Source organism: Penaeus vannamei, chromosome 8 (assembly GCF_042767895.1).
Source record: "Penaeus vannamei isolate JL-2024 chromosome 8, ASM4276789v1, whole genome shotgun sequence".
NCBI classification, from domain to species: Eukaryota; Metazoa; Arthropoda; class Malacostraca; order Decapoda; family Penaeidae; genus Penaeus; species Penaeus vannamei.
Window position 1 is genome coordinate 3,921,499 of NC_091556.1, and position 15,000 is coordinate 3,936,498.

The following is a 15,000-nucleotide window of genomic DNA, read 5'->3' on the forward strand; positions in this document are numbered from 1 at the left end:
AGGTTGTAGAACGCTTTAAATAGCGAAAAGGGTAAAGAAAAAAAAAAAACGGCCTGATAATGCTAGTCATTCATCCTTTCTCCACGGCTCTTACATTTTAGGGTGTTGACAGATTGGGATGAGGGAGAGAAGGAAAAGGAAAGAATACCAAGCAAATATAGTTAAAAAGGTGAATAAACATTTGCATATAGAATAATACAGGAGCAAAATGCAGTTGGAAGTTTTTCCTATACCAATTCCCATAATGTTACTGAACAACTGGTAAAAGATTCGTAATGAATACTTCCAATTCCTTAACATTTTATAACATTTCAGCTTTGTTCCATACTGTTACCACAATTCAAAAATTGAGTAAATATTTAATTTTCTTTAATTTCTAGGGTTTGAAAATAAAAGATTACATTTCTCAATGTTTTTATTTACCAAAAACATTGTCCCACACCTATAGTTATAAGGATTATAAAATAAAGAAATATGATGGGCAAGCTGGGAGGAGCCCCCTTCTATAAAAAAGTAAAAAGTAACCACTTTCCATACTCCTGGAACACACTCACACTAAATGCTGGATCACTTTACACGGCCAAGTACTACAATAGTGATTTATCCGAAAGGATCAATTATTTGGTAAGCTGGTGCAACCTCCTATCTTAAAACGTTAAAAATATTTATTTTTGACACTTCATTCACCATCTTTGAAGGATTCTTTTACTTCCTTGCACAAAATTACATGCACTTCCTCTCACACCAATAAAATTATTTTGGGCGCTGTCCAAACTTTTAATGCAGGTCTCAATCTTTAGTATAACACATACAACAAAAATAATACAAGAGAAATCACAGCTTTTATTCATCTCGACCGCTGGTTGAACAACGGACAAATAAATACCAACAAAGACTCATACAAGACAGCACTTTCCTGGACACCTTGCCATTCATAGGCGAAGGTCCAGAGGCCAGTCGGTCGCTGAACCCCGATGTTGACCGAGGAGTTCCACAGTATCAATGCCTGTCGTAGCATTTTGTACTAGAGATCAACGAAGCAACAGTAGGTGGCAGTTTGTGGGGGTTCTGGTTTGTCGTGTTGGAGGGCTGCTGCTGCTGCTCCTGCTCTGATGCTGTGTTCTCAAGCAATAGAAAATAAATATACAAATAAAAATTTAACAAAAATAACTGTTGCAGTATCAAGTCCCATGTGGTTCACGGAGACTATAGTAAGGCGCTGTAGGTAGAGCAAAGTAATAGCTTGGAGGCGCCTTCTTGGTTGATAAAACAATAGCATGGCATGGATGGCTCCTTTGTGGTTGGCAGCGTGTGGTTGGTTCACATCTTACTCGAACATTGGCCTGGCTGTGGGGGGGAAAAAACAGAATAGGAATGAACTTGAACTCTGTTTTCACTCTAAAGCATCTGATTATTCAAAAATTCAGAAAAGATTGACAAAGAATTACAAGTAAACTCACTAGAAGTCCTGAGTTCTGTAGGCATAATGGTTTAGTCTTCCTCTTCATCACCAGACTCATCGGACTCTGCAATTGGAAAAAAAAAAAAAAAAGGTTGCTCAGTATCAAGGTTTTCATAAAATAAATACTTACAACATGCTTCATGTATCCAGTAATCATAAATATCTAACTTCCAAAAAAGCTTACCCTCCTCAGCATTCTGTAACCATTCCACGAACTTCTTGAGCTGGTCGAGGAAGATTGACTTCCCTTTCGTAGCATGACCATCCTTGTACCATTTCAGGACTGCTTCCTCTGACAAAACTTCAGCTGTAAAATGAGAGATTACATATGGTGAGTATTCCTTGCTTCATCCCTGATAATGAAAGGTAATAATAGTTATGTTACAGTCATTCTACAACTTGTACATTAAAAAATAATAAGCACAATAAGGGCGAACTAATCAAAGTAATATCAACCACTCACATTTGTAGAAGAGGATGACAATCTTGTGGAAAACCTTCATGAAATTCATGTTGTCGTAACAGTATTCCTGAACACGAACCAGCAGATTCAACTCTGCGCGGTCAGATCTGGTATTGGCAGCAAACAGGGGCGCATAAACACGCAAATGTTTGAGGGCCTGGTCTGCAACCAACTCCTCTTTCTTGTTCCATTCCATGGCTGCCATTACACTACCCCAAATCTGAAAAAGGCAAATTCAATATTTTTTTCAATAGTTATTACAGGCATTGTGTATAAAAGTCAACATCTAGAATCCCACATCAGACTTGTCAGAATTAATTGAATTTAATTGTATTTACTTTGGTATTTGTACCATTTGTACTTTTACAGAGGGAGTGCACTTTGTTCTGCTGTGCTTAAACAAAAAAAATGTCACAATACGGAAACCTGTCGTAATCATGAAAATGGAGGACTTGAGCATGTAGGTGTTGGTAAACTTAGTGAATATATAGCGTTACTGAAATATCTATCCATATCTGTAATCTGTAAATATAGAGCTTTTCTTCAGACAGAAGTGATCCCCATCTAGTGTCAATAAAATATTGGTGCAGCAGCAAAACTAAACAAAAGCTTGTGTCTCCATATGAAGTCAAACTAATCCAGTGCAGTGCTGGAACTGGGGAAAAAAAAAAAAAAAAAAAAAGGATTCAACTTACAGCAGCCACAACCTGAGGTTCTTGAATATTGTTCTTCTTTGAAATCTCCTGTACCCCAATTATGATCTCTTTCACAGGAGCACCTTCATTTACCTGCTGCGTCAGGTATATTTGCAGTTCCTTCAGACTGCTCTCCTTTTCCTGTAAACATCAGAAATGGGATTATTTCCAGTAAAGATAAATAAGGAGATTACTTTGTTAGAAAATATTAATAATCTACAGAAAACATTCAAATAATTTCCTGAGGCTTACCAGAGACCTGTGGATATCAAGTATCTCTGCTAGGCCTTTCTCCTGGAAAAGATTCTTAAAATTCTCGTCCGTCCGCTTGTTGGCTTGAAGAAACTCCATTAACCTTGAATCCAAGCCTGCTTTGCGTAGCAGCGATCGCACCGTACTGATGTCTTTCAAATTCTTTGCTGTGAGTAGTACCTGGAGGGGGAACAGAACTCTAGAAAATATTCCCCTTATTCAGTAATTTTTCAAAAAAATAAAAATAAAATCAAGGAAGACCTATCAATCTCAGAATTCCATAATAAATTTGATAATGCAATTCAAAGAAAAGCCAAGAACACACCCACATATAAACTTTGACCCACTGCTGCCAGGGGAATGTATTGTCCACAGTAGTTTTGAAAAACTGTTTGCATAAAGATTGCCCTAGAAGTGTTTAGCCATCATGTAGCCTTTTAGTAGGCCTAATCTCTCTTCCTTAATTTTTTTGGGAAAGTCTTACTCTACTGCTACTAATCAGATTATAGTTAATCATTGTACTGCTATGAACTACAGCAATAAAAAAAAAAAAAAAATTAAATCTTCCCCCCAAAATTAAAGGAAATGGATAAACCTATGTTATAGACCAGACTAAGCACCTTTAAGTTATCTATATACAAAATAAACTAAAATAGTAAAACTGGCATACATTTTGGCTGTCTCAGAATCTGCCAACTCACCTCACACAAAAAGTCTGCCGCAAGCCCATCCTTGATAAGGTGATCCTGCAGCAGAGTTGCTAGCACCTTCGGGTCGAGCAGCGAGTCGCTCATCCACATGGCAATACAACGAGCCAAGCGGATACGGTCACCTTCGGTAAACCCTTTGAGGTATACCAGAACCTGAAACAGAAGAGATAACCAAGGTGAAAAACCTATCCTTACCTCGTTAACAAAATGCATTTACAGATTTATCTCCGACCAATTTTATTCTACAGCAAAAAAATATGTTTAAATTGCTATGTTAATGGCTAGATTTAGGGTTGATACAATTATGGGTTTAATTAGAACAAAATATTAAATTAAACCTACTTCACGTATTGAGGAAGAAGTCTCCCGAGTAATATTTGTTTTGTTTTTTTACAATACAATAGTATGTTCATCAAATTTACTTTCTATTAAAATAAATGTTACAAGCCCAAATCCCATAACTTTGCATTTAAGTTCTTGTTAACCAAATCAAATGTATCTGCTTAGGTAGCTTTCATTTCAACCAATTCCCAAAACCATCCACCGCCTAACAAGTTCCTACCTTTTTCATTTCTTCATAGAACATCTTCTCAAGATACTTGTATCTCCTCATCAGCCGGGTGAAAACTGTGGCATAGCCTCGCAGTGTCTCATATGAGTCATCTGGGGCCTTGAAGATGCACATGTCTGTGCGCACTGGCCCTTGGTCAATGCCATCTTCAGATATTCCCCCACCAGGGGCTGTTGGGGGAAACACGCAAGTTAGGTTTCATAAAAAGTTAATCAAGAAAGGGGACTATAATATGCTTACTGTGTACACAGTTAATTCTTTCTTACATAAAAAATTTGACTCCTATTTCACAACATCAATGCACATTAATATTAGAACTTACTGAGGATGCCACCAGCAATTAGGATATCAAAGAGAGTTTCTCCGTAGGTGCGGTACTTAAGCTTGGATCCTGCTTGGTCAAGGTACTTGTTTACGGCCTCTAGATCTGTTCCTGATTCATTGAGACCCTGAAAGTGAATAGAATTGTTAAGTCACTAATCACACGGAATTTATCTGAAAACTAGAAACCTAATTTCTTCTGGAAGGATGGAAAGAAGGAAGGATGAAAGAAAGAAGGATAGAAGAAAGGATGAAAGGATGAAAGAAAGAAGGATAAAGGAAAGGATGAAAGGATGAAAGAAAGAAGGATAAAGGAAAGGATGAAAGGATGAAAGAAAGAAGGATAAAAGAAAGGATGAAAGAAAGAAGGATAAAAGAAAGGATGAAAGAAAGAAGGATAAAAGAAAGGATGAAAGAAAGAAGGATAAAAGAAAGGATGAAAGAAAGAAGGATGAAAGAAAGAAGGATAAAAGAAAGGATGAAAGAAAGAAGGATAAAAGAAAGGATGAAAGAAAGAAGGATAAAAAGGATGAAAGAAAGAAGGATAAAAAGGATGAAAGAAAGAAGGATAAAAGAAAGGATGAAAGAAAGAAGGATAAAAGAAAGGATGAAAGAAAGAAGGATAAAAGAAAGGATGAAAGAAAGAAGGATAAAAGAAAGGATGAAAGAAAGAAGGATAAAAGAAAGGATGAAAGAAAGAAGGATAAAAGAAAGGATGAAAGAAAGAAGGATAAAAGAAAGGATGAAAGAAAGAAGGATAAAAGAAAGGATGAAAGAAAGAAGGATAAAAGAAAGGATGAAAGAAAGAAGGATAAAAGAAAGGATGAAAGAAAGAAGGATAAAAGAAAGGATGAAAGAAAGAAGGATAAAAGAAAGGATGAAAGAAAGAAGGATAAAAGAAAGGATGAAAGAAAGAAGGATAAAAGAAAGGATGAAAGAAAGAAGGATAAAAGAAAGGATGAAAGAAAGAAGGATGAAAGAAAGAAGGATAAAAGAAAGGATGAAAGAAAGAAGGATAAAAGAAAGGATGAAAGAAAGAAGGATAAAAGAAAGGATGAAAGAAAGAAGGATAAAAGAAAGGATGAAAGAAAGAAGGATAAAAGAAAGGATGAAAGAAAGAAGGATAAAAGAAAGGATGAAAGAAAGAAGGATAAAAGAAAGGATGAAAGAAAGAAGGATAAAAGAAAGGATGAAAGAAAGAAGGATAAAAGAAAGGATGAAAGAAAGAAGGATAAAAGAAAGGATGAAAGAAAGAAGGATAAAAGAAAGGATGAAAGAAAGAAGGATAAAAGAAAGGATGAAAGAAAGAAGGATAAAAGAAAGGATGAAAGAAAGAAGGATAAAAGAAAGGATGAAAGAAAGAAGGATAAAAGAAAGGATGAAAGAAAGAAGGATAAAAGAAAGGATGAAAGAAAGAAGGATAAAAGAAAGGATGAAAGAAAGAAGGATGGAAGGATGAAAGAAAGAAGGATGGAAGGATGAAAGAAAGAAGGATGGAAGGATGAATAAAAGAAAGATGGAAGGATGAAAGAAAGAAGGATGGAAGGATGAAAGAAAGAAGGATGGAAGGATGAAAGAAAGAAGGATGGAAGGATGAAAAAAAGAAGGATGGAAGGATGAAAAAAAGAAGGATGGAAGGATGAAAAAAAGAAGGATGGAAGGATGAAAAAAAGAAGGATGGAAGGATGAAAGAAAGAAAGAAGAGGCACTCGTTCTACTATGCAACATTCCATAGTAATACAATCAAATTACAAGGGTGAATGTACCCAAAAATGCCAAACACAGACCCCAAATTAAGCAACTAGCTTGGCAAGGTCTGTGGGGCTCCAAAGCATAAGAGCCGACACACTAGCCGCCAAGTCAGTCAGTTGGCTTGTTGCCTGGACCCAACACTCACAGATGACAAGTGAAAATGAACTAAATGCACTTTGCCATTTCCTGTTCTCTTTTTGGTTCTAATGGTTTTAATGACAAAATATTTTTCTAGCTTTCAAACACACCAAGTTAACACCTTAAAAGAATTAATTGCACTAAACTAAATACCTGTTCTAAAATACAACTGAGAAGCATTCCAATTACAGATGGAAATTCAGAGACTCTTAATGAAGTGATTAATATCAATTGTTAACAATTTTAAAATCAACTTTGAAAATACTTGCCTGTAAGATTGCATCACGAAACCCCACAGGGTCGTATTTCGCTTTCTCATCTCTCTTTCGAGTCTTAATGCGCTGCCCCTGGAGCGTGGGTTTTTCTGCTTTAGTAGTCATACAACAGACAACTGGAAAGGAAAAAAATCTATAAACATAAAATAATAACATCTAATAAAAGAATACTTTTTGCTAAGAGTAACATTATCTGACAAAAATTTCCAAGAGCCTTAAACGCTTTGCTGTACTATGAACACAACTGTTTACAACTTGATCTTAAGATATTCCAATCATCATCTTTAGCCATGACCAACTTTTGAATACGTCATCTTTTTGTAACAGCAACAAATTACCAATTACAAATTCTAATTACAATTCAAAACCACTTCTAAATGATTAAATACAAAAGTGTGTGCATCCATCCAAAAGCCAGCAAAAAAAAAAAAAATTAAACCAAAATTAAATAGAGTGAGACGAGATGCGACCGGTTATCATGGAAAGCGTTCATCCTGCCCACTTGTCAAGACATTTCCTCCAAGGGAATTCCCGGTAGCTACAAACCTCCTGCCTTTCAGTGACTGACAAGACAGCTTGTATAGCAGTGTGTGTGTGTGTGTATGCGCACATTACATTACATTTAAAGCACTAGATGTCGAGATGAAATTCAGGCAGGAATGGGAAAGGAAAAGGATGTGATGCCATTCCAAGTTGTGACTGAGGACTAAGTACTAAAAATTAATATACAAGTATAAATAAATATAGCACTAAGCTGTTATATCTCGGTAAGAATATCAAAACTGGGCAACTACTTTTTTTCCCATTCTCAGTCAATTCAGTATACTAAAATAATTCAAGACAATTTCAAATAAATTAAATTCAAAAATTAATTTTGGCTAGCTATGACTGTTTATGAAGGTAACAAGTTTCTGAAATTAAGACTTCAACTGGCATGTACGGACTAAAATGCATTCCAACTTTATCACTGACATACCACTAAAATTACAAGAAATGTTGGACTGGATAAATTTCCCAAGGAAAAAAAAGAACATTGTAAAACCATCATTTAATCAATTTCACCTAATAGCAAACTATCACTTCCTACAGACTAGCCTACTAGCTATTGTATCAAAAACAAATGTTCAATTGAAGTGACCTTTTCTTTAAATTGTTCACACATTTTCAATCACACTGTGCCATGCTCAATTCATGCATGGTTTTAAAAAAGGGTAAATCAGCAACTAAACAGTCACACCATTAGTTTAAGCACTGGCAAAATCCATACACTTGTTTAATGGTCTTAATGGAAATGACAGCTGTGCAATGCTCAGCTTTAGGAGTCACATAAGCAGGTTATAAAAAAAAAAAAAAAAAGGTCATGTAAGCTAGCCATCAAGGCAAGCAGGTGAGGCAGACAGGCAGGCAAGCAAGCATGCAAACAGGCAGGTAGACCACAGAAGGTAGAGTAACACTACAAAGCATTATTTATGGAGATCTGTAGTTACCAAGACTCCAGTACAGTACTCAACCAATGCGCCTCCAGTTCACTAAGGCACCCTATGGAATTCACTGCAGGTGTTAAGCGTTTCATTATACTAGAGCAACTCGCTCTCCTTGACAAATATTTAGGGTAACAAAAAAGGAAGGTTTCTCCACCCACATTCCATAAATGTCAATGGATGCCACAATATGTAAAAACATTTTAATGGGCCATGGACTTTGATATCTATTTCCTCTTGATGCATTTTTTCTTTTAATAAAATCTAAAAAATGTGTTACCTTTAACACATTCAACAAATTGAAATGAACTTCATTTTTCAAAATATTACTAATGGTGTGTTAACACTATACTGGCATTCAGACCCAAAATTAGAAACAAACTATCATAATTAAAATAAATCTAAGCCCATACTTTCTTCAATGTGACATGACAAAAATAATAAAATTAAAGTACATGGTGTACCCAACTGCCAAATCTCAAATCATTAACACTGCATTCAGTACAGGTTCTAAGAAAATTACATGACCAAGCACAAATACTACAAACCTACACAAACCTAACCCAGAAGACAATCAGCCAACTTATAGTATACAGATATAGGTCCCACATCCAACAAACAGAAATGTCGAAGTAGATTAAGTATAACAAATAGCAGAATATAGTCAAGGTGGCCAGATCGATCATTTCCATCATAACCTTGACCTCAGCTGAAAGCAGTACTTCCTATCAAGAGTGCTAACCGTGAACTAACAAGACATCTCCAAAATTCACAAAGCCTGATCTTTGGAGCAGAAGAAACCTGTTCAACAAAATCATTCCAACCAAGCTATGCAACATGACAGTCTTGTTTCTATACATGAATGGAATTTTTCACTTAACAGAACAAGATACCAGTGGCCTATAATGGGAAACCCCTTATGCAGTTCTGGCATTTTAGTAATAAAAAAAGACCTTTTGTAATTAAAGACTATGAAATTCTTAAATCAATACTTCTTGAGAATTGGGATATTTTGTTTTCTCATGTAAATAGATTTTTCAACTCTGCTCTATAAAAATTTACTATCCAAGACAGTTGATGATAAACATACCCAAAAAAGATTGTTCCCCAATTCTAGAACCCAATCCCAGGAACATTTAATCTTGACAGGAGAATTGTGGGCAAATTTGCTAACTAAGGGCCTTTTGAAATGTTGGAAAATTAAAAATTGCACCCGGAACTTGGAAGGTTTACAAGGGGAGGGGGGGGGTCATAGGAGATTCAACCCAGCATTGTGTAAACAAATGAATTAATAAACCTAATCAAACTGCCACAACTGTGCTGCATTCCCAATACAACTCCATCCACTGCAATATCAATACCTTTGAAGATGTAAACCTGGTTTATCTACTCTTCAAGGGTAATGGCATGCTGTGATTGGGAAGGCCACAAACCAATGATTTATGTCAGGTGTACACCAGCAGAGCAGTTATTATTTCACTGCAATCAGTATTGACCCCATAACCCTTAAAGTACATTTCATTGGAATACTCAAAGAACTTGGATAAACAAGTAACACCTAACTTTGCTTACTGAATGGCAATTTTTTCAAATTTGCTAATAAATGCCTGTGAAATAGGAATTTCTTGTATAAAGAAATAAAATCCTTTACAGTAAGGAGACACTCCCCAACTACATGTCAAAATTTATTCAATAATCTACATTCCATAAGGGATGGGGAGCCCCGCCCTATATCCTCTTTATTAGCACTTTGTCCCAACTTAAAGAAAATGCAACAAAGAACTGGCTGTGTGAGGGTGTTGTCAATTTAGATATCCAGATATTTTCATTTCGCAGTAAATATCAGGTCGCAGCACCTGTACCAGTGTCGTTTCTAGTTCTTATGCTTTAAGTTGAACTAAAAGTTTTTGGCAATCTTATTTATTGCAGTTTGTTTCCCCACAACTTTATAGTGCAAGGTAAAATTTGCTTGTATTGAAAAGAATGACCTAAAATACTTTTTACATCTTATTTCCTTTACAAGTTTACAAGTTATGCAATTTTGTAAACATTTCCATGAAAATAGAAACTAAGAAAATAGGTTGCAACAAATGCCTCGCGGAAACATTTACAGTGATCGGTGAAGCCCCTAGGTTAGGAAGGTTATTGGATTAATGTTAGTAGTGAAGCACAAAAATATTGGGAAGTGGACACTTGATTGATTGAGCAAAGGAAATAAACAGGTACAGCTGCAACTGCCTCGTATTTACTGCTAAATGTCGAAAATAGCCGCTACGTATAACCATGAAAATTGCAGTTGTATATAGCCACTCTGTCCAAGTCCCTTATATTGTTTACATTGAAAGGAAAAATACTACACTGACCACAACTTCTTACTGTAATATGCCAAGTAAGATTTTAAGATTTATTTATACAGTTCTTTACAATCTTCTGCACATTTGCATTTTTGCCAGACTGACGTTTGACAGCTCATGGAGACCGATTATAGTGACAAAGTAGAAATAGACCTATATCATCCCAGTTTGATATCTGAGCCCATCAAAGTTCCCTAAATTCCACAAAAAATAATTAAAATCCAAACAACCCAGACATTAGAGAGAAGTGAGGCAAAGTTTAGGGTATTGATATATAAGGTATTTGGTCAATTCTTTAAGGCATGGACTCGGCTATACCTTCCGAGTTGAAGAGAATATATCCCTAGGTGGGTGTTGGGAGGCAGATCCCCCAATCAACCCTCCCCTCAAGCAGTGCCCAAAAGGCACGCCTAGATAGTAATTTAGCTTGTTAAATAAATATTTGTGATGTGGAGCTTGGTCAGTTTATCAGTGTACTGGTCAGGACAAATTATACGATTACCACTAGGGGTTCAGATGGTGTGAATTCCCATAGTTTTTAAAAAAAATTTAAAGCCCATCAGTTCGTGGAGTTTCAAAGATAGCCACACACATCGTCTTAGTTTTTTTCTTCTTTTTTTTTCTTATTCTCTCCCTCTTTCTTTTGAGCTGCTTATACATTTCTTTTCTCAATTCTGGTAATTGTTACCAAGAGCGAGAGCAACCAGATATGCAAACCCAAAATCTTAAACTTACCTTTTTCCACCTTCTATTTAAACCCGAGACAGAGGGGGCAAATTCCCTTGTACCCCATCCCATTTATTAGCACTATGCCAACTTATATAAAACAGTCATTACGAACTCTGGCTGTGTGGTGGTGTTGTGGACTTACTCTGGGAGTGGTGATATGCAGCTAATATGGTAGAGGTTGAAGACCGCGACGCGCGTAAATAGAGGAAAATGGACACCGCCATGTTATAGAGCGGGAAAAATAGAAGGGGATAGCGTATAATTTAAGATGCACCGGCCTTATAGTCACCGCTAAATGAGGCAAATATAACGCGCGGCCGCCTTTCAAATTCAAAGTCGATGAGCTTGTTTACCTTGCTAGGAAAAACACGACACTGACCCACGAACGCATTTTTGCGTTCGCGAACTAGTCCGTGTATCATTACGCGCTTGTCAAAACGATATTTGGCTAATTATCTGTGTCTGCTGGTACGCATTTATACCTTTAAAGTCTTTTAGTAATGTTAATATACTTCAATTGCATATTTTTATATTTATCTATACCCTCATATCGAATCCTGCGCATCGAGTGTTTCACACTTTCTTGCGCCAGCCACAGGTTGACAGCTCACCAACCCGCTCATTTCGAGATTGAAAGCCGGTGAGAAATGCTGCGTTTCCAGTGTTGTGTTGATTCTGGGTTCTTTTTTAAGACCTTTACAGTGGCATCGAAGAACAATTCGACTTCAGTAACCATCCCAGTTTTATATCTGAGCCCATCAAGAGCTCCAAAGGACGAAAAAGGTGATTAAAATCGAAGCAATCCCAACAGTACAAAGAAACGAAAGTTTCACGTTTCCGGATATAAAGGTATTTGGTTTATTATTTTATGGTGTGAATGCAGCTCTGTCTTGCCGTACATACCGTGGTGGAGAGAATGTGTCCTGGGGGGTGTTGGGGGGCTTGCCCCCCATCAACCCTCCCCTCGGGCAGTGCCCGAAGGGCACGCCTAGTCACGGCAATTTATATTGATATATTAGGTTGGTTGGTTTATTGGTCAATACGTTTTTGGGGGGGTTGGAAGGTGTGAATTCCCGTGGATTTTTTTTGCCGAAATGTGGGTTGGGTTCCCGTAGATTTTTTTTTTTTTGCGTCAGTCCGTAAACTTTCAAAGATGGCGGTTACATCCGTAGAGTTTCATTGGCCGATTTTAAGCGCTTTTTGTGCTAGTTTTACGCATTTTTGATCGTTATTCTTCTTATTTAAGCTTGTTTTACCCCATAATTTCCCTGATATACTTCATGCCCTCCCCTGCTAACGGGACTATCAAATCAAGATCGTCGATGGAGAAATGGTACTCGATCTCCTGAACGATTCATTCGCAAAAGAAACAACGCCGAAAATCGATGAAATCATAGGATTTCATGCTGAAAAACATCATTTTTTTCGACTTAGTCTCTGCGAGGGTGCGTCGCGGTCTTCAACAATTACCGCTAATATTTTCATCATTTCACAGTAAATATGAGGGGCTGCATCTGTACCAGTATTTTTCTTTCTTTTTTTTTCATTTACTATGTCTTGTGCTCTACGAGATGGTGGTGTCCATTTCCGTTTATAACAACCAGAGTTCTTAATGTCATGTTTTCTATAAGTTAACCAAGTGCTAATAAAGAGGTGTAAAGGGGGAGGGTGGGTGGCGGCTTGCCCCCCAGTTTAGGGAATAAATAAAAGGTAGGAAATGTTAGGTTGAGAATTTTGTGTTCACATGATAAACTGGTTTTGAGACAAATGTACAAGGAAAAAGATAAGATATTCTAAGCTTCATTTGGAAAGAAAATACCACTCGGGTAAATTTATTTGGCTAACCACGAACTTAAAACTTTCAAAAGTTTTAAAAACTAATGAACATAACTCAGATGCTTTTGATTAACTTTTCAAATTGTGTGTAGCATTTGGTTAAATTTACCAACAGTGACAAAGGGAAATGGACACCACACCACCCTATTGAGCATAAGATAATAGTCAAACACAGGCACAACTGCTGTAGCCTCATTATTTAAAGCAAAATGCTGAAAATATCCTCTACTTATCACTCAGACTAAGTCCACAACACCCTCAAACATCGTTCTAAATGACTTTTTTACAAGTTGGCATGAAGTGCTAATAAATGGGGGGTACAGGAGGGAGCTTGTCCCTCCCTTTCAAAGGAATAAATAGGTGGTAAAATTTTGGTTTGGGTTTTTGGGTTCACATGACTTAGGTTTTGGGAGTATCTGGAGGGTGCATCACTTTTCAGTAAAATCAAGCATTTTTCAAATCCACCTGAAACTTGCCGAGGTCTGATAGAAGATACTGGTTAACCTTTACAGTATGGATGCACTAAGTTGGAGCATACTGAATAGAATTCTTGTAGGACAAAATTGGTTGTCGATAAATAATGTAATCTGCAGACAATTGGTAATGCCAAACATACAGGAAAGATCACGGAAAGTGCCGCTCTTAGCCAAAGATCACTCCTGAGTTTCAGTTCCATCTTGCCGTGCATACCGAGGTGAAGACTTTCCAGTGAGTGTTGGGGGGCAGAGCCCCCCTATCACTCCTCACCAGTCACAGTAGCTTAAGACTAATGAATATTTTTGATGCAGAGTTGACTTAGCCTCTGACGAGTGCATCCACACTAAAGAATTACCAAGATGTTCAAAATCCTACAAAAAAAAAAAATTACCCAAACAATCAAGCCAACTGTTTTAGCAAAGGCTAAACACTCCTTAATCACATACATTCTGCACAATAGCAACACTTACAAAGCTCCCATGAACCGCCCACTTCCTATTCACCACATGAGCACCAGCTGTTCAGATGGACGACCTCAAAAATCAATCTTGAAACCAAACCTTCAATCTCCTCAAAAGAACACTAGATTTTCAATAATTCTTCATGAAATCAATTAAACTATATCCAATCTTTTAACCCTCTCCTCGAACAGGAAGAGAAAAATATCAAATTACTGGTAAACTTATCAAACAGACCACACATCCCTGAAGCAACAAGAAGACGAACAAAAGAAAAGAAATCTACAATCTCATAGCAAAACGGAGATGCCCGATAAGAATGGGAGCAAGAAGGAACATCCAAGACAAAGAAAAGAATTGAAAATCCCAACCCTAAGCCCAATCGCCAAAGCAGTTTTCGCAGAAAACGACTTCCCCAAGCAACCGTCTTTTTTCCCTTTTTTTTTTTTCCAAGTACATTTAAACTTTTTACTCTAAAGCTCTCCCTCCAAACCTAAAAAGAGTGTTTTACGAGTTAAGTCTTGGGGTCGTTTGAGGGCAGTTCGTAACCAACCCACACCAACATTCCAACATTGCCGGGAAATCAAACGCTCTTTTGGGAAATTCACAAGAGCTCTTACCTAGAGACTAACTTTTTGAAAATTGAATGAAATTACGAAATTAACTTCTTAAATAAACTTACTTAAAACTCATCACCTCCCCTCTCCTCCCCTCCCCCCCTCCTCCCTTAAAAAAAAAAAAAAAAAAAAAAAGCTATAGGTCTACATTACAAAAAATAAAGTAAGCCAATATTTCGACAAAATCTATTAAAGGCAATTTAAGAGTTTGTCCCAGAGGGCGCGAGCGAGGGAGCCGGCACGGAAAGCCGCGGCCAAACGACACGAAACGACTTTATTTTTTACGATTTTGCAATTTCGTTTTATCAAGATCAACTTAGCAACAATGGCCGCTCCCACATGGGGGTCAGGGGGAGGGGAGGGAGGGGGGGAGAGAAGACAGACTTTATATCACTATTATCCCCGATTT

General features: G+C 37.1%; 1 protein-coding gene across 2 annotated transcripts in view; it reads right to left on the reverse strand.

The window, feature by feature from the left end:
• Positions 1-402: 402 nt before the first annotated feature.
• The window catches only part of kra (basic leucine zipper and W2 domain-containing protein kra), a 15,029-nt gene continuing 431 nt past the window's right edge, over positions 403-15,000 (reverse strand). For both annotated transcript variants that reach the window (XM_027372229.2, XM_027372230.2), the window contains exons 2-11: positions 6,634-6,755; positions 4,476-4,602; positions 4,145-4,323; positions 3,574-3,735; positions 2,873-3,052; positions 2,621-2,761; positions 1,926-2,145; positions 1,647-1,769; positions 1,461-1,526; positions 403-1,347 (exon numbers count right to left, since the gene is read on the reverse strand). In XM_027372229.2, the coding sequence (XP_027228030.2) occupies positions 1,492-1,526; positions 1,647-1,769; positions 1,926-2,145; positions 2,621-2,761; positions 2,873-3,052; positions 3,574-3,735; positions 4,145-4,323; positions 4,476-4,602; positions 6,634-6,755 (1,289 nt within the window). In that variant the 3' untranslated portion in view covers positions 403-1,347; positions 1,461-1,491. The remainder of the gene's footprint in view (positions 1,348-1,460; positions 1,527-1,646; positions 1,770-1,925; positions 2,146-2,620; positions 2,762-2,872; positions 3,053-3,573; positions 3,736-4,144; positions 4,324-4,475; positions 4,603-6,633; positions 6,756-15,000) is intronic.